The sequence below is a fragment of the Cupressus sempervirens genome, chromosome 7 (genome assembly GCF_028749045.1).
Source record: "Cupressus sempervirens isolate cs-2001-9-10 chromosome 7, ASM2874904v1, whole genome shotgun sequence".
In the NCBI taxonomy this organism is placed as follows: domain Eukaryota; kingdom Viridiplantae; phylum Streptophyta; class Pinopsida; order Cupressales; family Cupressaceae; genus Cupressus; species Cupressus sempervirens.
Window position 1 is genome coordinate 138,643,488 of NC_143124.1, and position 24,321 is coordinate 138,667,808.

Consider the following 24,321-nt stretch of genomic DNA (forward strand, 5'->3'; position numbering starts at 1 on the left):
AGCTCTAACGGTAGTGTATCTAGCAATAGGAGCAAAAGTTTCTTCATAATCAATACCCTCTTTCTGAGAAAAACCTCTGGCTACAAATCTGGCTTTATATTTCTCAATACTTCCATCAGCAGCATGTTTTATTTTGAATATCCATTTTGAAGACACAATAGAATTTCCTTTTGGCCTAGGAACTATTTCCCAAACATCATTTTTCATAATTGATTGATATTCTTTTGTCATAGCTTCTTTCCAGGCTGGATGTTTAATAGCATCAGAAGGATTGGTTGGCTCTGTTTTGGATAAATCAATCATATTTGTTGTATAACCCGAGAATCTTTTAGGTCCTTTACTTTCTCTAATAGATCCTGAATGGGCAGAAAAATGTTGAGCTGCTTCAACTGTTTTTATGGCCCAAAGCAGCCTCTTCTTTGAAGTTTCTTCAAGGTTTATTTCATCTTCGACCTCTTCTAATTTCTCCCTTTGAGAATCAAATTCACTTATTCTTTCAGAATTTGATAAAGGAGAGGGTTCATGGGAATTTATTGCTCTTTTAAATGCAAGATCTTCCTCAAAGATTACATCTCTACTAAGTTCAATAGTTTTCTGTCCAGGTATGAAAATTCTATACACTTTAGAAGTTTCGCTATACCCTACAAAGATACCCTTCCGTCCAGATGGTTCTAATTTGGTCCTCTTTTCTTTTGGCACATGAATGTAAACAGGACATCCAAAGATTCTTAGATGACTTATATTAGGTTTTATTTTAGTAAATACTTCTTCAGGGGTCTTATCTTTAAGATAAGAGTGAGAGCTTCTGTTTTGGATGTATACAACAATACAAGACGCTTCTACCCAAAGATAGTATCCTAGATTTTGATCAAAAATCATAGCCCTAGAAGCTTCTATAATTGTCCTATTTTTCCTTTCAGCTACCCCGTTTTGTTCAGGGTTATAAGGAACAGTATACTCCCTCTTGATCCCTGATTCTTTACAAAAGGTTTTAAACAAATCTGAGGTATATTCTCCTCCATTATCTGTTCTAAGGGCTTTAATTTTATGTCGTGAAAAATTTTCAGTTAATGCTTTGAATTCCTTAAATCTTTGTAATATTTCCTCTGATTCTTTGCATTTTAAAAAGTAAATATAAGTTTTCCTAGAGAAGTCATCTATGAACAAGACATAATACCAAAATCCTCCAAGGGAGGGAACAGACATGGGTCCACATAAATCTGAATGAATTAATTCTAGTACATTATTTGTTTTTCTAGTACTATCATGAAAAGGACTTCTAGTACTTTTGCCTAGGGTACACCCTTTGCAAATACTAAGGTGATTTTGATTTAATTTTGGTAGTCCGGTAACCATCTTTTCCATAGTAGATAGGGTTTTAAAGTTTAGGTGCCCTAATCTTCTGTGCCATATTTCATTTGAACCCTCTGCTTTGTGAACAAGGGCTTGAATGGGTTCTATATTTAGTTCATACAAATATCCCTTTCTTTGACCGATTACTTTAGCTTTCTTCATGGAAGAATTCTTAGCCCAAGTTAATACGTTGCCATCCGCGAATGCAACATTGTGTCCATCATCTTCTAAGGCTGTAATTGATATGAGGTTCCTTTTTATCCCTAGTGCATATAGTACATCCTTGAGAAGAAGATCATTTCCTGTCTTTAGTTTCAAAGTGCAACTACCAATTCCTTTAACTGAATGTGCAGAGTTGTCACCAATAGTAACTTCACAATTAACTTTCTCGGTCAAGAAATCTAGAGTTTCCTTGTATCCTATTATATGCTTGGATGATCCACTATCTATCACCCATGCCTTATTTGAGATTTCATTTGATAAGGAGGAACACAATACACGATTCTCTGGATCATAGGTTTCTTCTTTTTCGACAACATTTGTGCAATTTGCTTGTTGCTTGGAGTTTTCTGGACAATTAGATCTATAGTGTCCAAATTTTTCACACTTGAAACACTTTATTTTTTATAGGTCTTTCTTGGGCTTGCCATTCTTCAGATTTCCTTTATTTTTCTTGAAATGCTTTTTCTTGCCTTTATAAGAATTGGTATTAAGAACGTGAAGTTCTTCATCTTCCACTTTAGATTTTCTCCTTTCTTTAGTTTTCTTGATTCTTCCTAAAGACAATCATTCTTCAGCCTGTTAAAATCGGGAAGCTGATCTCTAGCACTTATTCCTTGTGCAAATGTTTCCCATGATTCTGGCAGTCCATCTATGGCCATGAGTGTTAATTCGGTATCATTTATGATGGTTCCTATGCTGGACAATTCATCTCTAATACTAGCAACTCTTAGAAAATAAGAGTTTATTGATTCTCCTTTCTTTATTTGGATGTGATTTAGTTGTCTCTTTAATGCAAGGGCCCTCGTTGCATTATTTATTTCAAATGCATTTCGTAATGCATTCATCATATCGTAGGCAGTCTGGTGTTTTGTAAGCATAGGTACTATGTCATTTTTAACTCCATCCAATATGATTTGAATAGCTTTCCTGTTTCCATTGATCCATATAGATTTGTGGGGTTCAACAACTGGCTGTTTGGATGCTCCATCAACAAACTGTCTAACATTATTTTCTTCGAGAATCATTAAGATTCTGAATTTCCATGCTTCAAAATGTTCCTTTCCATCGAATCTGTCTTTAGGTCTGATTGAATATGCCATTTGGAAATGAAGGACAATTACTGAATGTAAAAGGTCTGATCACTAAAAATCTGCAGAGCCCTAGATTTGATAACGAGGCTCTGATACCATGTACAGTTCTGCAATTTGAGATATCAATCTGACTTCAGGATCAGAACTTATTAGGTTTAGAATGAACCTTGATTCAATTCTAAGTTGAGATATAAATGATAACTACAGATCTAACTAGTAATCACAAATTGAATGATATAATTCTTCTTATTGAATTCGTGGGAATATGACTGCTTGGAGATTAGACTCTATGTTTCCTATGTGTCTCCAAACTATAGTCATAACCCGCCTATATATCCTCTTAAGAGGGTATGTCCCTTAAGGGATATAACCCTTGGCACATAACCAACATTTAATTATCCTAAGTTGGCGACTCAGAAATAAGAGTTAGTTAGATTTAACAAACGATTAGTCAAGGATAAACTAAGCATTTATTTCCAGATCACCGATTCATATAAAGGATATATAAATTATTATAAATGCCAATCCTGAGTATATATAGAGAGAAGAGTAAGGTACAATCTGTACCAAGCGACCTAAGGATTATCAAGGTTAAATTCTTAACAACTAACCTAACGGTTTGTGATTTACTCAACAAAACAACAACGAAGTGACAATTATGCAGTCAGCTGGAAAAGGGCTTGGAAAAAGAAACTAGATTAAGATGCAGCCATGAACAGGAATGTGAAGACATTGCCATCTAAAATCGATGTAGGAGGAGGGACCAGTACAAGTTTAAGTAAGAAGAAAGTAGAGCAACCAAAACAGTCGGAAGATATTCCTACAGTACAGTGTTACATTCGAAGGGTTAAATGGTGCAGAATGTCGGAAGTGGTGGCAGGAGACTCCAGACAACCACCAGGTGAAGGCTAGTATCCAAAAGCACAGGTGGAATGGGTAGTGCAAATGCTTGTATTTTGCATAAGAGATTACGAAGGGTTTCTACGCATAATGATAGAAACATATGGCAAGTTCTCTCGGACCAGTACGTTTGAATATCTTGGTTGCAATTTAGTAGTGTCATTCAAACCGGCTGACTTTACACAGGTATTTGGGATACCTAACCATGCTCAAGGCGGGAGGAAAATAGAAAGCAAGCCAAAAAAGATGAGCCGAGAAGTGAAGATGCAGTTGACACAACTCGTGTGCGGAGCCCTGTCACAAGCAGAACAGGAGGCTCTTTCAAACTCATCAAAGGGCAGAGAGTTGAAAAAATCTAATATTTAGGAAGGACAATGGTGCTGTTTGATGGATATCGTGAAGAGCCGCCTCACAGGTTCTAGCCGCACTTCGGATATTTCATTCCCACATGTAGCAATGATGAACAGGATTTTGCATGGCAGGGTATATGACTAGGCAGCATTATTGGCCGAACAGATGTCGAAATTTATGACATTGCAACACAAGACAATCTATATGCCACATTATGCCATCGGTATGTTCTTGGATGCAATGACGTGGATGATCCCCAATGATGCAGTGGAGGCCAAACCGGGACCATTTGCGCCTGGCGAACCACCTATTATGTAGTGGAGGCATTTGGATACACTTGGCATCAAAAACATCGGACAAAAACGACTGAGGCCAGACTGTGGAAACACAGATAGTGGTTGAGAGGAGACATCTTCAGAGGAAATTGGGACCGATGGGGAAGAGGAAGAGGACGAGGAGGTAGAGGTGATCACAGCTACGCCATTGAGATTTCCATGGCCTGTACTTTCGGCTACGACACACTTGGTTCCTATGGGCATGCATGGCATTCCAAGGTTTGGTTAGTTCAAGCAGCCAGTGGTGATGACGCCAGTTTCAACTATGACGCAACCCACCATAGAGACACAAGCTATTCTGGAGGCAGTAGTGGAGGCACATCTGTCACCAACAGAGATAGCCGCCCCGGAGGTATCAATGGAGCCGACTTGTGAGACTCTACCAGAGACGAGAGATGAGAGATTGGTAACTAACGGAGATGGACATAGAGACAGGGGTAATGGAGGTACTGGCAGGCGAGGAGTTGGGAGCATCGAGTGTCCGATTGGATGTAGTGGGTTCTGGTTCAGTGGTTAAGGTGGATACGACACTACTAGCATCATCAGAGTGAGACAGAGAGAGCCGAACCCAAAAGCTGAGTGCTTACCTAAGTATACAATTCCACCGAACCCCGGCACCTCAAGTAACGTACCTACCAAAACCCACGCAGGAAGCAGTTCTAGAGGAGAACCCATTACAAGAGGTTGGGCAGACACAATCTGAGGGAGTATTGCATAGCACTATTGAGCTTTTGGCGAAAGTAGTAGAGAGGGCTATAGGTGTGCAGCAGGAACATCAAGTAGTGCAAGAGATAGGGATGAGAGAGACATTTCTTGCTGATTTAGCAGCTCTAGCGACTCGGGCTCGCCAAGTGTTAGCTTCAACAGAGACTCAGGCGTTGGACTCAATTGTGAAGGAGTTGGAGGGAGTCATATCTTTTATGAGGTAGGATGCTCAGCTGCCTTTACACTCTGTTTTGAGGAGCAGGGATGGTCAGATGTGGAGACTACAGAGATGCGACAGGATTGGGCCACGACAAGAAATCCTGGAGTGGAGAGCCGAGTAAAAGCTTTGACTCATGAGATAGTGAAATTATTCAAGGAGGTCTATTACACTCTCCAGAGGAGCCAAGCAGACTAGGTAGTAGTTGAGAGGGCTCGGGAGCAGTTAGCTACCAGGTTAGCCTTAGAGAGGGCAGCCTTGGAATCTGAGAGGGCAGCTTGGGAATCCGAGAGGACAGCCTTGTTAGATAGACAAAGTCAGCTATAGAAGTTGGCAGTGGAAAAGGAACAAGTGGAAGCAGGGAAGGAGAAAGAGTTGGGAGTAATTGTAGAGATGATGTAGTCAGCCTTAGAGCTTCAAATGGAGGCAGAAGCAGAACTGAAGGTTAGGAAAGAGAGAGTCTACAAGCTATGAGGGGAGCTGAACGAGTTGAGGGCCCGAACAACCACTACGCCAAGGACACATCCCTCTGTTTAGTATTTATACATTGATGTATTTTGTTATTTTGAGTTTTCTTGAATTGTCATCGAGAGACGACTTTTCTTTTTTTGGGGGGGGGGGGTGATATTGTCGATAAAATCTATATTGTAGCCGACAAGTAGAATAGTATCCGAACAGGCGCATGATGCTTGAGTCACCCCTTCGGGAAGGTATATGTACACCATCCGAGATGGACTTTGGATCATCATTGTAATCATTGTATTCAGATTGTAAACATTGAGTGCATATATGAATAAAGTATCTATTCTGTGTTGTGCTATACTACATGTGTTAAGTTTCTTCACCTGTACAGTAAACATATTTTACATTTAGTTTTATCAGGAGACTTCGAGGAAACCTCAATCTTTGGATTAGGATATTGGGAGACTTTTGGAGACTTCGTCATGAAGTCTCTAACCTTTTTTGAGGTGTCTAAAGACACAAAAAGTCTCTGAGACATCTCTTTGTCTCCAACACGTGTCTTTTAGGGGGGAGATGGGTCTCCCTGTAACCATGATTTCAATTCAACAATATTTACAAAGTGTTATTTATATTCCTATAGTATCCTCTCCGATAGAGAAAATTGTTGATTTGAGTAACAAAAAATAGGATAAAATAACTCACTAACACAATGGCAGGTAGGTCTCCAAAGTCCCTTTTTCCAATCTAAAGCTATTGCATGGAAATAATTATTTCATGTGAAAGACCAAACTTAAAACTCAACTTGAGCTTGAAGAAGTTTTTGATGTGGTGAGTGGTGCCTCAACATGCCACCAGATAGATGTTGATGAACAGAAGAAATTTGACCAAGCCAACAAGAAGGCAATATTGATCATTATATTCAGTGTGTCTGATGAAGTTTAGCTCTTTATCCCCAACTTGTCAGCAGCCAAAGATGCTTGGGACAAATTTCAGAGAACGTATGAGGCAAAGAATTAGAATTGGATCTTGAATTTACACAGTCTAAAGATGAAGAATGGAGAATAGTTAGAATCCTTACTTAAAAGGATTGTTGAGTTGAGAGCATCCTTACAAACCTTGGTTTTTTGGTGAAACAATTGATGCTATCTTGGTGCTTATTGTTTTACAAGCATTACTGTCTAGATACAAGATGTTTGTAACATTGAATGTCATAGAGCAGACTCCTACCTATGAGAAGCTGGTAAATATCCTTCAAAAAGAAGAGTTTAAGTCATGCTCATGATGAGCATGATAATGCAATGACTTCATGTCAAGAAGCCTATGAAGCCATTAAGTGGGCCTCCCAAACCTTGTACTATACCTAGACCTCAAAAGAATTGTCCATGTCAAGAAGCCTATGAAGCCATTAAGTGGGTCTCCCAAACCTTGTACTATACCTAGACCTCAAAAGAATTGTCCATTATCTAAAAGAGTTGGACACAATGTGAATAACTGATGGTACAACTTGGCAAAAGGACAGTCCAACAAATCACATCAAAAGAAACTGATTGTACAGCTCGATTGGATATTGTTTCACACTAGATGCCAGAGGGACTAGTGTCATTTTTGGGCATGACTATGCTACTAGCCCAAAAATCTATCCTACAATTGTGGACTAAATGGTCTATGATAGTTAGGGTCATATACAAAGGAAGTGGTGCACTAATCTAGCTTGAATTCCCTTCTTGTGGTTAAATTAAGATGAATAGGGTTGTTGTTCCTTCTTTCACCAAAACACCACTTGGCTGATTGAGCCCCCCATACACTTCTAGTTGCAAATCCCTCTAGGATGGGACGGACAAAGCCTCCCACATGTGACATCTAGGTTGGCCTTCATCTACTCTACACATTGAAATTTGAATGATGAAAGCTAAGGAAATTTTTGTAATAGTAGAGTCCACCTTAGCTTGCTAACATGTTTGAGGTTGATATTGTCTCATATTAGTTATTACCCTTTCCAACAGACTGATTTGGTTGTAATACATGGATCCTATATGTAGTACCTACATGTGAAACTCCTTGAGATGCTTAAGAAGTTGATATTTGACTGGCCATGAAAGATGTACCCTACACCACTGTTCTTTTTACCCTTGTGTTTTGGACTTGTATATCCACATTCAATTTCTTTATGCCAAAATAATCTGCCTCGTGCCAATTACCAATGTATAGTCACATTGTGTATGGTCCTAGTTTACAAGAGTCTCCTTACTTGGTCCAAACTATTGCCTTGAGGGTGATAGTACATCGGATCATTAGAGCTTAAACAAATTCTTCATTTTGACATGGAACCTGATAATGGAGTCAGTTTCATGAGTAACATGACTCCATATCTTGAGGAAGTCTATAATGATCTAGAATAATGGCCTTTGATGTGCTACAAGTAATAGGATTGACATTGTTAGAAGGTGTGGCATAATTCCACTGGGTTTACTCTATGTTACCTCAAGTTTCTAGGATGGTTTTTTTTTTGCCAGAGCAGGGTATATTCATGAATTTCATGAGTTACATAACATCATCACATTCATCGTAGCAACATAATTTAAAATTGTCAATTCCATTCATCAAATCACATAGAACATAGCAACGAATCGAGCAGTATCAAATCGAATCATCACCTAAGAATACTAAAGTCTAAGAATAGGAACATAAGATGATATCAAATGAATCAAATGAGACAATCAATCTACTTCTATGTATTGAATGACTCAATCTGCCATAGTTGGGCGATATGTTTAGACTTTAGAGACCTTGCTTCTAGTTTTTGGAGAAGAACTGAATTTATTGTGCCAATCTACAATAGTTGGGCGATATATTTAGACTTTAGAGCCCTTGCTTGTGATTTTTAGAGAGGAATTGAATTTATTGTGCCTAATCATTCCTAGATAGGTAGCAGTCATCTTGTCTAGGCAGTAATCAGCTAGAATAGTGTGTTTCTGTGCACTTATTATTGTTGCTATCAGGGCATTATCAAAGATGGAAATGATCTAAGTATTGCTCAACCCAGTAGCAATCATTTCCAAGTCTGCGATATGAATATCAAACAAAATTCTAATTTACAATCACTTTCAGGTCTGGTTTGTTTAAAAGAAGTTTGAATTTTCAATCATAGTTGGATGCTAACTTTGTAATGACATCCAAAAAAGTAATTTTTTAAAGATGTGTTATGTTATACATAATGTATTTAATTATTTTAATGACTTCCAATGTGTGGGACTTGTGAGTGGGCAAAAAAAATCTATTTATTAATGTTTTTCAAATTTGATTTTATTTTGAAATCGAAAACTTCAAGCAGATGAGATAGATGGGAAAAAGTTATGTAGTACCTAAGACAGTACAATTTCCAAATTCTTGGGGACATGTTTCCAATTGTATTGCCTGGGTGGGAACAACTTGGAAACGTTTTTGGTAGTCCCCAAGCCCACAAAACATGCACAGTTTCCACAACCCGGGGCTTAGGGCTGAAAGCACATCTCCACGTAACATAGCTCCCCCTCTCCTTCCCACCCTATGCATGCATAGGTAGAGACTCTAGAGTCAGGAGAGGAGGAAATGTGGGGAAGACTCAATTGTAACAGGTAGCATGCAACAGGACATGGATACACAACCACCTCTTCCTCCTTTCGCTTGGGATTCTCAGGCGCATTAGGAAGTTTTTGGTGTAATCAAGAACCAAGGTGTTCAAAGTCACCAGGTGCTTGAAAAACTACCTCTAATGGTTAGAGTTACAAAGACCAACACTAATCTTCACAACACATAACATGAAGCTCATCAAAACGGTGCCACTAAGTGTGCAAAAAACTGTTGTCATGTGAAATTTCACCCTCCTAAAGTGGTTTAACATTTCAATAATACAATGAGGATTATCTCAATTTGTGGCCCTTGAAGATGATATCAAACCTTTAGAGAGAGCCAGCCTCCTTTCATATGGAGTGCCTATCCAACCCAACCCTAGTATCATCTAAAACCTAAATCCTACTTTATTGATTTTCACCAAGGGATAAGCGAAAAGATGGAATGCCAAAATGGAAAATGTGATGCACCAAGGTTTAAAATTGTTTCTTCTTGCTAACAGTAGCATGGAGAATCAACAAAATGTGCCAACCAAACCCACACAATTATTTTCTATACTATTCTTGGAAGTGTGCAAAGAAGTTCAAAATTTAACAACTACCAAAAGGAAGAGTAAATCCACAATTAGCCTACAAACCCAATAAACACAACACACAATCATAAGAATTACAGACATTTTTAACGCAGAAAAGTTAAGAAGGTTTTACACAAAGTGCATAATTAAAATTAGATATTATTTACATTTACTCTCATTTATATTTCTTCATTATTTACTTTGTGTATTCTTTTATCCCTTAATTTTAATCATTGATGTTCTTTTTCTTCTTTGTATGATTTTGAATTAATCAGATGTTCTTATTTCTCTCTTCGTTCCTGTATCCAACATCTTCCTACATCTACCTTCTACCATTTAATTAAGTTGATCTAAAATCCATCTTTTTATTTCTCCTCTCTTACTATTGTATTCTGATTGTGAATTATAAAATATATGGTTTGAAATTTATTTTTCTCATAAAAAATTCTACATAATCAAGCTCAAAAACGATATCTTACAATATTAGACTCTAGAATCTCTTGAATCCTGTATCACCCATCTTCCTGCCTCTATTTCTCTGAGTTCTTATGTCACCCATCTCCCTCTCTCTATTTAATAAATTTAGTCTGAAGTTCACCTTTCTATTTATTCTCTTGCTACTGTGTTATGATGATAAAACATGCTCTGAGAAACCATACGCAGTTAAATTCAAAAACATCATTTATGTGAAGTGTAAAAATTTAAGCGTGTCTTCCATTAGAACTACGTAAACCTTTAACTCTAAAAGACTCGAACATATACGATCAGCCCAACTAAATGTATCCATGTTAATTACCAGCTGTAAATTTCAAAAGTAGACTTCTATCTTCCGAAAAACGGAAATCAGAAATCTTCGTTAACTATTCATTTTTGTAAGAAAACAGCTCTATTATCATGAGATTTGAAATTTTACTTGAGGGAAAACCAAACGACTGAAAACAAATTCATGAAGTTGAACATTAAACCAAAAAGTTTATATTTTGCTGACCTTGTGAGCAAAGAGATTTTCATCCATAATTTCATGGAGATTCCACTTGAGCACCATTTCCTCGAACACTTGTGTCATGTTGATGCTCTTACTCCTACTGGACTCCCCCTGACCGTTCATGGCTGCTCTTAAATTGCACTATGCCTATCACCTGCAAATTTAGTCCTGAAAATTACAGTTGTTCAAAAAATATGGTATTCGGCTGTTGTCTGAATCAGTGTTGTAAGCTGCCCACCAGTTTCGGGTTATAAAGAAACCATCAATCTTCCCGCGAAAAATTTGTGGGTGTTAAATCTTGCTGGGTAAGCCAAGAAAAGAAATCGCCACGTACGGTGATATGATTGATGATACGAGGTATTAAAGCTTGTTGTTCTATAACAATGTATCGATTTTTCTTAGTGTTCCGTGAAAGATTGTGCAGATTCGCACGTACCATATTCTCCATTTACATATTCACTGTGAGTCTCTACAAGGCATATGATCCTCCACAAATTTTTCCACAATTTTTCCTTTCACGTACAAAGGTTGATTTCGGGAAAAGGAAAAGAGAGAGAGAGAAATTACTTTGTTATAGTGAATTACAGCTACAGATCATACTAATAGGAGAGAGAAATCATTTTCTCTATTATTATTAGTAGTAGTGGTGGTGGTGTCGGAAAGAGAGCTTTTTGCTTTCAGGTCGGCAAGACATGATCTTTTAAAATTCAAGGTTTTATTAGTTACTATACAACTGTGGTGTTAACGGGATCTTATCTCAAGGGCAAAAAATATGATATAAATACAAAATGCAGTAGATTTGTTTAAGTTTAAACTATTGTAAAATATATATAATGAATATATGTCAGGTAGATTTGATTATGTTTAATATATTATTTTAAAAAGTAGTTGATATGTTGGGCATATATGGAATGTAATTGGAGATTTGATGGTAAAATATAATTAGAAATCAAATACTAAATATTAAATATGTCAATAGTATGTAGCTTTAAATAAGCTAGTTATGTCAATTTGGTTTTTTTGGAATATGGAAGTTAAATGACATATTATTTTTTAATTGATTATTTGATTTTAATAGAATTGATTTTCCTTAAAACTTGTGTTAAAAATGAAAGAAGGTAGATTTTTATATATAATTTGAGAAAAATCAAATAGACAATAGGAATATGATTGTCTAATTTAAGTAAGGCTAACTGCTATGGAATTAATTTAAGAAATTTGAAAATTTGTCATTTCAAATTTCAAAGAAAAGAATAAAATATGAATTATTTAATAAATTAATTTGATAAATAACTTATGACAAATAGAAGAAACTAATTAATAAGGAAATAAGATTTTAATTTCCAAGTAAGATTGTTAATGAAGTGAAAATATCAAAGTCAATTGAACTAATTTTGAGTTAACTTGGGTGCCTATAATAATAGATTATATAATTCAATAAATCGATAATTAAGAGAATGGGGTTTTATCTATTCAAAGATGAAGTTATCTGATGAGAGAAAAGAAGATTTTTAATGAGGAGAAGATTTAAGTTTATAAACAAAGTTCACTTGTTAAAGAAGTGGAAATGAAAAAATCATTTATTAAAAATACATAAATGACTTTTTTTTAAAATTAAATAGATAAAATATAAAATATGATAAAGAGTAAAATTAATAAATCATTTTTATGATACTTAATTGATAATACAATAAAAGCTAAATTAATAACGAGTTAATGATATGATTAGTAGCTTTAAATAAGTTAGTTATATCAATTTTGTTTTTTTGGAATATGGAAGTTGAATGGCATATTATTTTTTAATTGATTATTTGATTTTAATAGAATTGAGAAGGTAGATTTTTATATATAATTTGAGAAAAATCAAATAGACAATAGGAATATGATTGTCTAACTTAAGTAAGGCTAACTTCTATGGAATTAATTTAAGAAATTTGAAAATTTGTCATTTCAGATTTCAAAGAGAAGAATAAAATATGAATTATTTAATAAATTAATTTGATAAATAACTTATCTGACAAATAAAAGAAACTAATTAATAAGGAAATAAGATTTTAATTTCCAAGTAAGATTGTTAATGAAGTGAAAATATCAAAGTCAATTGAACTAATTTTGAGTTAACATGGGCGCTTATAATAATAGATGATATAATTCAATAAATGGACAATTAAGAGAATGGGGTTTTATCTATTCAAAGATGAAGTTATCTTATGAGAAAAAAGAAGATTTTTAATGAGGATAATTTTATAAACAAAGTTCACTTGCTAAAGAAGTGGAAATGATAAAATCATTTATTAAAAATAGATAAATGATTTTTTTTAAATTAAATAGATAAAATATAAAATATGAGAAATAGTAAAATTAATAAATCATTTTTATGATACTTAATTGATAATACAATAAAAGTTAAATTAATAACAAGTTAATGATATGATTAATGAATTATATTTTACAAAAAATTAATTTTAATGGATAAGAGGTCGAAGCTAGGATTGATTATTATTATATGATCACGTAGAGTTGAACCCAAGACATCTCAGATAAGAGGCTCACAATTTACCATTGTGTTGTAGACTCTTACCTATGTTTTACTAATTATTAGTAATATATATTTAATAATAATAATTTTAATCTTTGCATTTTATTGCTCTTTGAGACAATGCTTGAAATGGTACTGCCCCAAAACAAAGTAGTTGAGAAGAGGAAATTGAAAATAATCCCCAATTGGATAAGAAATTGTAAATCAAAAAATGAGATGATCAATATAAGATGATTGATGCTCTGAAAGAGATTAATCGTATGCGAAAATTGCAAGGCTAATCTCTTGAAAGACGATACGTAAATAAATCTCAAATAAAAGATAAAAGTCCTTGAATTTAAAAATATTAAAAGATAGATACAAGAAAAATGATTATAGAAGAAATGATGACTTTGAGTTTCTTAACTTCTATTTGAGATTAGCACTACATTTTATGCGTAAAGGTATATAAGATAAGAAACTAATGTATCAAATGTACGGACTAACTTTGAAGGATTAGTATGAGGACTAGAATTGACAGAGAAAAAGAGAATTAAATAACTAAGAGTGTTTGGGGATTCCAAACGAGTAGTAATTGTAACAAGATTTCTTACCTTTGTCTTTGTAGTCCTTGTAGCTTTTGAAGTCTTTCTTGCCTTTGAGCCTATTATTTATTTTCTCATCTTTGTAGTGCCTGCCCCTAGGTCACATTTTTGTTATCATTGTCGAACTCTTTTAGGGCTAGTTTTATGTTGATGATTAATAGTGGCATTGTTTTGAGATTATCAGATATTGTTTTTACATTCAGTTTATTATATGATGAAATTACTTGGTACTTTATATTTCATGTTTGCATGATGATTATTAAGTGATTTCAGTTATTGATGATGATTAGTTAGATGGTTTATTATCACATGTGTTTTTTATGGATACTTACCCCATACTTGCATGTGTATGGTGTGCGTATTTGTTTTTTTTTTGTATGGCATTTTTGATGTGGTTGAGGAAGGGAATCGTAGTCACCTACTAGTCGAGATCTACACGATGCACCACTTCTTGCCATTGCCTATTTAGCTTAGTATATATATTGTGCTTGTACATGTGTGGGTTTTATGCAAGTTGTAGGTATCGGTTATTGACTTCCCTGAATTGCCAAGATGAGTGTACCCTATCACATTATCTCAATGGTAAGAGAGGGGAGATAAATTCTCAAGTCCAAATCCCAACCCTTTAAGCCATTTGTCCTAATTGAAAATTAGGATAAGTATCTGAGTCGAGTACCCTTCGAATATGTTGGATGACGTAATTCATGATATTAACCCTATTAGTTTGATTTTGTATGTGTTTTGCTATGATAGGTTTTTGTATTTTACTTTATGAGTCTTTGGTGAATTCACTATTAATTAAGTCTAATTAAAATATTTAATTAATGATTTAATTTAATGAAAAATTATTATGATATTTTAATATTTAATTTTATTTAATTAATTTGAAAATTAATTAAATAAAAAGAATTAAATTTGAAGATTAAAGTTATAAGTTTAAAGTTGGAACGTGATAATATTAATTTAATTTAATACTAATATATTTAGAGTTTATTTTTAATAAATGCTAAATAATATTATTATATATCTTATCAATTAAGTTTCAAAAATAAATTTATAAATGGAAAAGAAATTAATTTATTAAAATTTCATGACCACATGACGAGTGCATGAGATTTAAAATTAATAAATTAATAAAAATAAATAAAGTGAATATTAAATAAATTAATGTGCATAATTTTAATATTTATTCACATAGGAGTATGCGATCTCTTGGAAGTTGTCATGTTGACAACACAAGAGTTTGCACTCTAATTATGCACGTGTTGTCTACACTTAGGAGTTAGTACATTGTTTGAGCACATGGTGTCTACAACATTCTAGGGACCTCATCATGTCTATCTTCTTGTCATGGAAGTTACGTGCTTAGTTGTCATGCTTATCTCCTAGTTCTTTCTAGACATACTCTAGATGCATCTTAGAGGCCTTTATATAGAGGCTCTCCTAATGTGTATGGACAAGCTCATATGCATTCGAGAAGCTCATATGCTTCTACATGCTCATATGCTTCTACAAGCACTTCTAGTCACTTAGGGGTTTCGGTTGGTTTGATTCTTGGAGGAATGGTGAATGCTGGAGAATGAAGGGATTTTTCTATGGACCTCTGAAGGCATAGAAAATTAGCATCAGTATCCAGGTGCACTCGTGATTTTCGCATATTCCATTTGCACTCTTTCTCTTCTTGTCTTCATCGTGTCTGTTATATGCATCTCAATATACTCCATGAATGAATCTTCAATCTTGAAATTGGAATCTAGATATGTATGTTAATTTTTATTTGGTTGCGAAGAAAACATTAGGAAACCCTAGTTTTATTTATGAAGGAAATTCATCACAAATTGCTCTATCGTTGTCCCTTACATAGACCCGAACTCAAACATTCATAACCTTTTACCTTGACCAAATTTATTCGATCGCTCCGATCAGATATGGCGCAACTTGGCCCTCTCCAACATATTTCAAATTTGGCTCGATCCAACAGTTCATTAGGGAGATATGGCCCCCATACTGAGACTGTTTTATTCAATGACAGTCATTCCTCCATTTTCCATAACCATGAGTTCGTTGTGCTTAAACTTCACAAAAACAATCTATCAAAGCATGGAATGAATTAAAAACTAAACCAACATAGATCTAAGACATTTATACTCAAGATTTTATCCAAATGAGAAGTATTTTGAATACAAAAAGCAAATTGTGCCCTTACGACAGCAAACTAGGACTTTGTAGAGAATTTAATTTGGTATTGTATGAAACTTTGATAGCCTTACATCATTATGCATTTTATTAATATTCCAAAGTATTTTCAAGATTTTTATCCCAACTTTAAATCCTCAAACCACTCTTAAATCCCGTAAACCCTCTACGAGCCTTCTAGGCTTCATTTTGCCAATTTTTGGCAATTTACATTTTTAGACACTTCAAGTGCATTTGACACCATATAATGGCTCTACTTTCCATTTTAAAATAAATTGGACCTTTGAAGGTCTTTAAATAACTCATCTACCTTAGAATCCTGGAGTGAACCCTAGGTACACTAACTCCCAAAATGCCATTAAGGCTACATCATTGATCCTTTTACAAAGTGATCAATCAAAACATTTAAAACATAAAAAAAACATTATTAAGTGACCATTGTGGACTTATTATAATCAAATGACCCTTCAAGGTCATGTTCATCCTTGATTCCCCTAGGATCTATTTAGTGACCCTAGTTCCTCTAGGCCTTTTGTCCTTGACCCTGGTGCTCCTATGCCAGTTAATAGTAGAAGAAGTGTAATTAATTATTAGTCAATTTAAGTAAATGAATTTTTAAATCAGGGCAAATTAAAAGAAAAGAGATATTAATAAGTGGAATTAAATAATCGAATTATTAATGAGATTGATTTTACTTAAAATCAATGAGGATTATTTTAAATAAATGATTGTCCTTGAAGTGTTTAAAAAAAAATTGTAAACGAATTATTTGAAAGTTGATAAGTATTATTCTAATGTTTTGAATAATTATCATATGATTATTTTAGAAAATTGTTTTAAAAAAATGGAGGGATAATTCTATGTTTTATTCAAAAAAATTAATGGGTTGAGTTGTAGATTAAATGAAGAATCTTATACACTTGAAATGTACTTGAAAACGAAAACTGAAACTTAATATTTGGCTTAACCATGTGATTGCAAAAGCAAACTAAAATATGTGTTTGTATCTTGTTCTTTATGCTATCCATGTTTGGGGTTTGGGTGGTCCTAGAATGTTGATCAGTTAGGATGTCTACCAAAGGCTTGGGAGTTATGCGAATGTGATGGCATGTTGATGTTATTTGGTCTCGATTCTTTTAAAACCCAACCATGGTAATGTGATGGCATGCTCTATGAGATGTTTGTATTTACTGATTGTTATTACTTTCCAGTCTTCTTGTGTGAAGCTGAAATGTATGTATATGAGATACTTGACTTAACCATTTTTGAGTCATCGATCAGTTATCCTTGGACTACTTTCCAGTCGCCATGATGGGACTGAAGTGTTGATTTATTTCTTGATGTTGTCATGTTGTGACATGTTTTGACTTGACCATTTTGGAGTCTTTGATCAGTATGATTTATCTTGAGATTCCTTATGGTTGCTCATTGAGAACCAATAGATATGATGATTTATCATTGATATGGATATTTTGATTTATACAATTGCTCGATGAGGACCGATGGATATTGTGATTATCTTTAATATTGTGGATATTTGATATTTTTTATTGTGGATTATCTTTTGGTATTTTTCCAATCGCTTGTATAGGACTGAGGTGATTCTATGATTTATGATTCCATGAGCCTAGGGTAGGTTATCTACTTGTGTCGAGAAGTGGCTTGCAATGGGGGTCGAGGTCCTAAGTGGCTGCCAGGGTAACTCATTGTAGGTTGTTTTAATAAGTGAAAACATTTACACTAAATGAGGATTAAAATGAACCTAATAAGATAATTGTATGTTCTCACCCATGCCTTCAGTGCTAGTATAGACTAGGATGGGAGTAGAGAGAACGCTTGGTTGCGACCTTGCATTCCGTAGTATGCCTCGTTATTACGAGAGGATACTAGTGGCCGCATAGGGATCACTAGGGGGCCGGGGTCTATTGAGAGACTACCAAGGTAACTCTAGCGTGATCTGTGCGATGACACTTTCTTGCTTACATAGTAGGTTTCCTACATGTCTTTGTTGTGCCTCTCGGTGTAGATGTCGATCTGTGTGTTGGAACCTTTGAATTAGTATACTTTTAGGACTCCTGGACTTAGAGAGTACTTGTGTTATGTGATTTGTTCTCTTGTGTTATGTGATTTGATACTTGAGACTATCTCCTCAGCACGGTGGGAGTGGGCCATTTAGGTCCCACGCGGTCGGGTGGTAGGGTTTTTTCAGACTTACCATTTAAGATCCGTCCGTAGACACCGTGGTTGGAGCATTCTTGGTTGGTATTTATCTTCATTTTGTTCTTGGATCTTATGATGGATATTATTTACTGACATGTTTCTTTATATTGATGATTAGCATGTGATAGATGATGTTCTCTGCTTTGTAGGATCATCTTATGCTTTATTCTTGTATGTTAGATTTCCTTCTGCATATGTTGTAGTATGTTTTAGGAGTGACATTCTTACTATGATAATATTGATGATCTCTTCGATGACTTGGGATGTTACACGCAGGGGATGGTTAGGGCCCACAATGGTCTAATGATGCTATTGATGGTTGGGAGGAACCGCGCACTTAGATTAGATGTGTTTTATGATGGATGGATATCTTTTACGATGGTTGTTATATCTTTATTGATTAATGGATGTATCATGTATGTTATCGGTTTCATTTACTTTATTGCAATTGTATCATGGATTCGATGAGGATGATGTATCTTTATTTTTACATATGTATATTCTTTTAAGGTTTTCGTACCCTGTTTCATGTACAGTGGATGATTGAGCATTCCGAATTTAATTGCCAAGAGGCATTCAGAACAAATGTGTAATATGGGCATTGGACTTTCTATTTATTCTTTCATGTGGATGTGGTAGTGGTTAGAATTAGTATTAATTAAATTAAATGTGACTCAACGTCTTGGGATCCTTAAGGAATGTAACCTATTATGTGTGCTTACAGTTGAATGTATGCTATTGTTTCCGCTACTATGTGTTTGATGTGAATGGTTTATCTTACCTATCAAAAAAAAAAATTGTTTGGAAAACTTAGTAAAATTTTAGGTTAATTATTTTGGATCCCTTGGCAGCGTGTTACAATCTTTATCTTTTTTGTTTGGACATCTTGCAACAATATGACCAACCTTTTCACATGAGAAACAAATCAATGGGATTTTGCCTCTAAATTTTCCTTGATTTTTTAAAAAAAAAATCATAATGAGATCCTATTGTCATAGAATATGGGATGTGGGTTTGATCATTTAACCTTTCAAGCAGCCTCAAGTAAACAAAATTTTCTCATGAATGAAGTTTCATTTCAGGTGACTATCTAACTAGTCATACTAAATAACAACAAGCATTTGCAAGTGTTCAAATGTGACTCATGTTGAAATGTGAAGTCATCATATTCATCATGAAATTGTTGGTTGAATCATCAAAAGGGGTTGAGTTATCACAAATGCTCATTGAAGTGCTCGCTAGAGGCAAAAACCTCATAGGCATCCTATCGGAGGCACAAAATTTTAAGAGACTTACCATAATTTGAAAGTTTGTATGAATTAACCAAGTCATCTTAGCTACTTATCAAAAATAGTAATTTTCACAAGTGTTTAACATGTAGCTATATGAGTCATACTTGCTAAACTTGGTAAGTGATATCTATTTCGAACTCGACAACTCAGTAGTTATATGAAACTCAGAGTCATGATTGTTCAGATGTTTTGAACATTTTTGTAAATGTAAAAATTCCTTAGAAATAAAAGTTTAGAGATTGGTCATAATATTTACTAGTATATTTGTTACCATGTTTTTCTACATAAATATTGTGTTATGTGTGATTTTTCTCTTCTCTAAATTTTCTACACTATTGTGATTTTCATGACAAGGAATAGATTGGTTTAGTCTTCAATACAATGAAGGACATACTTAATAATTATAATTAAAAATTGAAGTGTGTGAGGATAGTTGGAGGAAAATAAGTTGCCTTAATTCCTAAAAATCTAGGAGACTTTATCTGACTATAATGACACCAAAAGAGACAAACAAAAGTTTTTGTGGATCAACAATACTATGATGGTCTTGATGTTGAGAATGACAGAAGGTAAGATGGGTAAAAACATATCCACAGACAAAAATTAAGACATGTCAACCTAGAGATAAAGTCATTAATGACATAGGAATTAAACAAGCTTCTTGATTCAAGGTTCATTTATATAATCAAGCATGAACATGTGGGTGTCAAATCTAGTCCATGTGCAAAAAAGGAACGATGACATCCTTTTGTGTGTGGATACTCTTGATTTGAATAAAGCCTCCTTGAAAGATTACCACCCTCCCTCCTCACTGGAGTGGATCCTACAAATTATTGCAAGATCAAAGATGTCCTCTCTACTAGATGGTTTGCTAGGATATTATGAAGTTTGGGTGATTGAAGAATACCACTATAAAAAAACGTTCACACCAAGAAGGGAACATTTGCCTATACTAAGATGTCATTTGGTTTGTCCAACAAAGGAAAATAAATTTGGAAGGTCATGGAAATAGCTTTTAGAGGGTTATTTATTATTTTCATTTTGATTTTCTTAGATGCTCTAACCATGTTTCTCAAAAGAGGAACATTTTGATCACCTTGAAGATGTTTTTCATGGGTGCAGGTAGCATTTGGGATATCTCTAAATTAAAATAAATGTGCATTCAAAGTCCCTTGAGGGAAAGCTTCTAAGACACATGGCATCTACAGATGCAATCTACATTTATCTAGAACAAGTAAAACTTATTTTAGAACTTCTACTGCTAGTAAATAAGGAGTCGTCCAATCTTTTCTAGGAAAGATTAATTTTGTCGATGGATTCATTTCTTATTTTGCTAGGGTGGTGTGACCAGTCACTTTGATGTTGAAAAAGGAACATATATACAAATGGATATGCAAAAGGCAAATTAGGTTTTGAAAGGATAAAGAAAGATATAGCATCACTCCAATATCTAATCCTATTTTCTTCATAGAATTAATGATGTATGTTGTGGGTTTGCATACAACATTGTTGCAGTGTTGATTCAAAATGGAGATATTTAAAATGGTTGCCTTTTTATTCTCAAAATCTTAAAATTTGTGAAGTTAAATATAACTTTTGTCAAGAAACGAGTATTTGCCTTGTTGAAAGGACTAAAAAATTCAAACACGTGGTGATTGGAAACAAAATCATGGTATACATGGCTCACCTAGTGTAAGAGAGTACTTATAAAAAGAAAGATCACCATGAGGAAAGTCAATGATGAAGGGTAGTCACCTTACTAACCCAAACACTTTGAAATGATATTACAATATTTTGAAGATTTATATGCTATAATCACATGGACATTTTATTACAATAATTTGCAAAGCCAAGGGCACCATATACACCATCATAACTTCCCTAGATAACCCTATTTTTCTTCCTTATATTGGGAAGCTTAACTGTCCTAGCAAATTCAAAAAATGATAACCCTCAATTTTAGGTTGAGTATTCTTATATTATTTTCCTGGCATTGAAATATGTTGAGAATATGCCCCCAAATATGGAACTCACGGGAGTGTTTGAAAGAAATTGATTTTTTTCCTCCCAAAGTAGCACAACTTGTGAGCCATTGAACAAATTATCTATTATTACCTCATTTCAAAAACCTATATAGAAGTATTTTGCAGCTTTGGGTACAGAAGAACTTGGTCATAGTTTGACACCCTTTTGAAGCCTTAAAACCTTCAAAAATGGGTTCAATTTTTTTGTACCACCCTGGTATATTCAAAACCAAACTTGATCTTGTCATGAAGCTTTATTGGCAAACTTATGTAACCAAAGTGAACCTCCAAGGAAGAAATTGGAACAATCTGTGTTCAAAGGGTCAACATACTAAAAATAGTAGACTTGCCAAAAACAGTAACTTGACAGAAAAATAACCCTTATTGGAAGACTAGATAATTTTTTTGGTTGATGCAAGATTTATCTTTAAGACTAGATGCTCTTGCATCAAACACCCAAGGTAATGTGAGAATTGACCTTGTCATTTCTCAAGTGTGCTAAGAAAAACTAAGGCAGAAAACCTCTTTCTTTTAATAGCCACAATGAATCTTCAACAAGCCTTCCTTTCCATTTGACCATATACTCTTCACATTTCATGTTTCTTGTGGTTTTGCTAACATGACTATCCAAGATATATTATATTTCTTATGTAGTTGAAGTAGTTGTTGGAATATTCCATTATGTTTCTTTTATATGTTATCTTCCATACTTTCTAAATGATACTCTATCAAATTTGAAATATTAAACACTAATCTAAAATATTAAATACTAATGAAATGTTGAATTTATTAGGCAACTCTACTTCATAAGAGTTTTTCTAATCACATTTCTTTTAGATTCGACATGGTCCAAACTTCTTCATCTTCAACTTATTTTAAGTTTGCACTGGAAAGTGGTCCCATAATACGATGTTCTACCTTTGTTCAACTTTGACATAGAGATGAACAATCTAGGAAAACTTCGTCGTTGAACACTTATTGTTGCAAAACCATTCAAAATTCAAAGATGATGTAAACTAGTGATTTTGAACATTTTGTTTCTAGCTTAAAATGTAATTGATTTGTATATATTTGTCTTTCTCCTTATTTAAAATATAATTGATTTGTATATATTTGTGGAAAAGTAGTTTTTATAATAAAAAAAACCTTAGCATGTACCTATTCAAGCATGGCTTTGTTTTCTAAAAATGATTAAAATATATTCTTTTGAAGTTTGGTTTGAAACACAAATATATAGGACATTCAATTGGTTTTGTTCAATTTGGTTGTATATTTTATAGTTTATTGAGTTAGGAGCTTTCATTAACCATAATTTTGGCATTGGTTCATTTAGAGCGGTCTAACTTGATCTTTATATATATAAAAATTCATTTTTGTTTTTGTCATAGAAAGGTAAACCCCCTAATTTACTATTTTTCCAGAAGCATCAAACGGAGAAATTGTTAAGTGGCTAGACAACCTACGTTTAATAAGACTAAAAAAAAGAAAGCCACAATGAACTAAATGTATATTAAAATCAAAATAATTGAAAAGCTTACTTTGAGTAGCATGATCTTGCATTGGGATTTCTAAAGATTTTTTCTATTTGGTCCTTAATAAAGGGATTTATAAGACAAAAGTTCATATTTTTTTTTTTTTTTTGGCTTTGGTGAGGCATGATAGAGTGGAAAAACATACTTGATTGATCATATTCAACATGATAGTTAATGATTTATTTCTATGATGCAATTAGTAGTTGGGTAGTTACCAACCATGATAGTGGATAGTTACTAGTCTTGAGAAATTACAACCTAACCACCTTTAATATCCCCTATTGTATATTAGGAGACACTAATTACTTAATGATTATGTCTAATGTCCAATTCCAACCTTTGATAATATTTCGTGTTTATAAATCATTGTCTTGACTATAGTCTACTTATACACTCTGTCTAGTAACTTCAATGTCTTATTTCATAAACATCTACAGCTACTCCTGCATCACATTTGAGTCCACTGCATTGGTATATTCTGCAATGGTGCAATAATTGGGTGGCATTCGCTCCTCATGTATATGTCTTATTTCTAAATCATGTAGTGGATTCTCAATGAATTACCATGGAATGGCCTTCAATAAAGCTTCTTCATTATTCCTCATATCTTGTCACCATTGTTGAATGCAGCGATGATGGCTCATCTAGTCTATTTGGTATTAAGTAGAGATAACAGTGCATGTAAGCTCCAAGGTGGAATTGGTGTATAATCGTTGTCTCCGCTACCCACATATAATGGTCTCCTTGGTTCAAAGATGCTAATTTCATTCCTATTATTCATCAATGCTCGTAAAGTAATAGATGGTCATCCTCTATTCTCCCTTACACCGATTCTAGTTCCCATATTAAATTACCATATCCATCCTTATGATTGAGTTTCCTTTATATAGATTTGATGTTAGTTATTTTATAGCTAAGTGGGGTATTCTATGTTGACAAATGTTTGTAGTTATGAGAAAAGGCTTTCCTAGGATTTCATGTCTATGTGCATGAATTGATCTCTTTTGACACCTCAATTTCTTTTTACTATAAATCCCCACATGGATTGCGGCTATGAATAGTAGTTAGGGTACTTTGTGCAAACAAAAGGGATGCCATCTCTTTCCTTATAATTAATCTCAACGAGACTA

General features: G+C 34.1%; 1 protein-coding gene and 1 long non-coding RNA gene across 3 annotated transcripts in view; one reads left to right on the forward strand and one right to left on the reverse strand.

Moving 5' to 3' along the window:
* LOC149545898 (uncharacterized) overlaps window positions 1-11,228 on the reverse strand; it is a 169,302-nt gene extending 158,074 nt beyond the window's left edge. Inside the window, exon 1 of one of the 2 annotated variants that reach the window (XM_089790872.1) lies at window positions 10,808-11,228. In XM_089790872.1, the coding sequence (XP_089646998.1) occupies window positions 10,808-10,927 (120 nt within the window). In that variant the 5' untranslated portion in view covers window positions 10,928-11,228. The remainder of the gene's footprint in view (window positions 1-10,807) is intronic. The other variant, XM_089790873.1, reaches the window with a different exon arrangement.
* Window positions 1-18,954, forward strand: part of LOC149545897 (uncharacterized) — a 178,291-nt gene extending 159,337 nt beyond the window's left edge. Inside the window, exon 2 of the long non-coding RNA XR_016354305.1 lies at window positions 18,620-18,954. This is a non-coding gene — a long non-coding RNA (uncharacterized LOC149545897). The remainder of the gene's footprint in view (window positions 1-18,619) is intronic.
* Window positions 18,955-24,321: the final 5,367 nt, after the last annotated feature.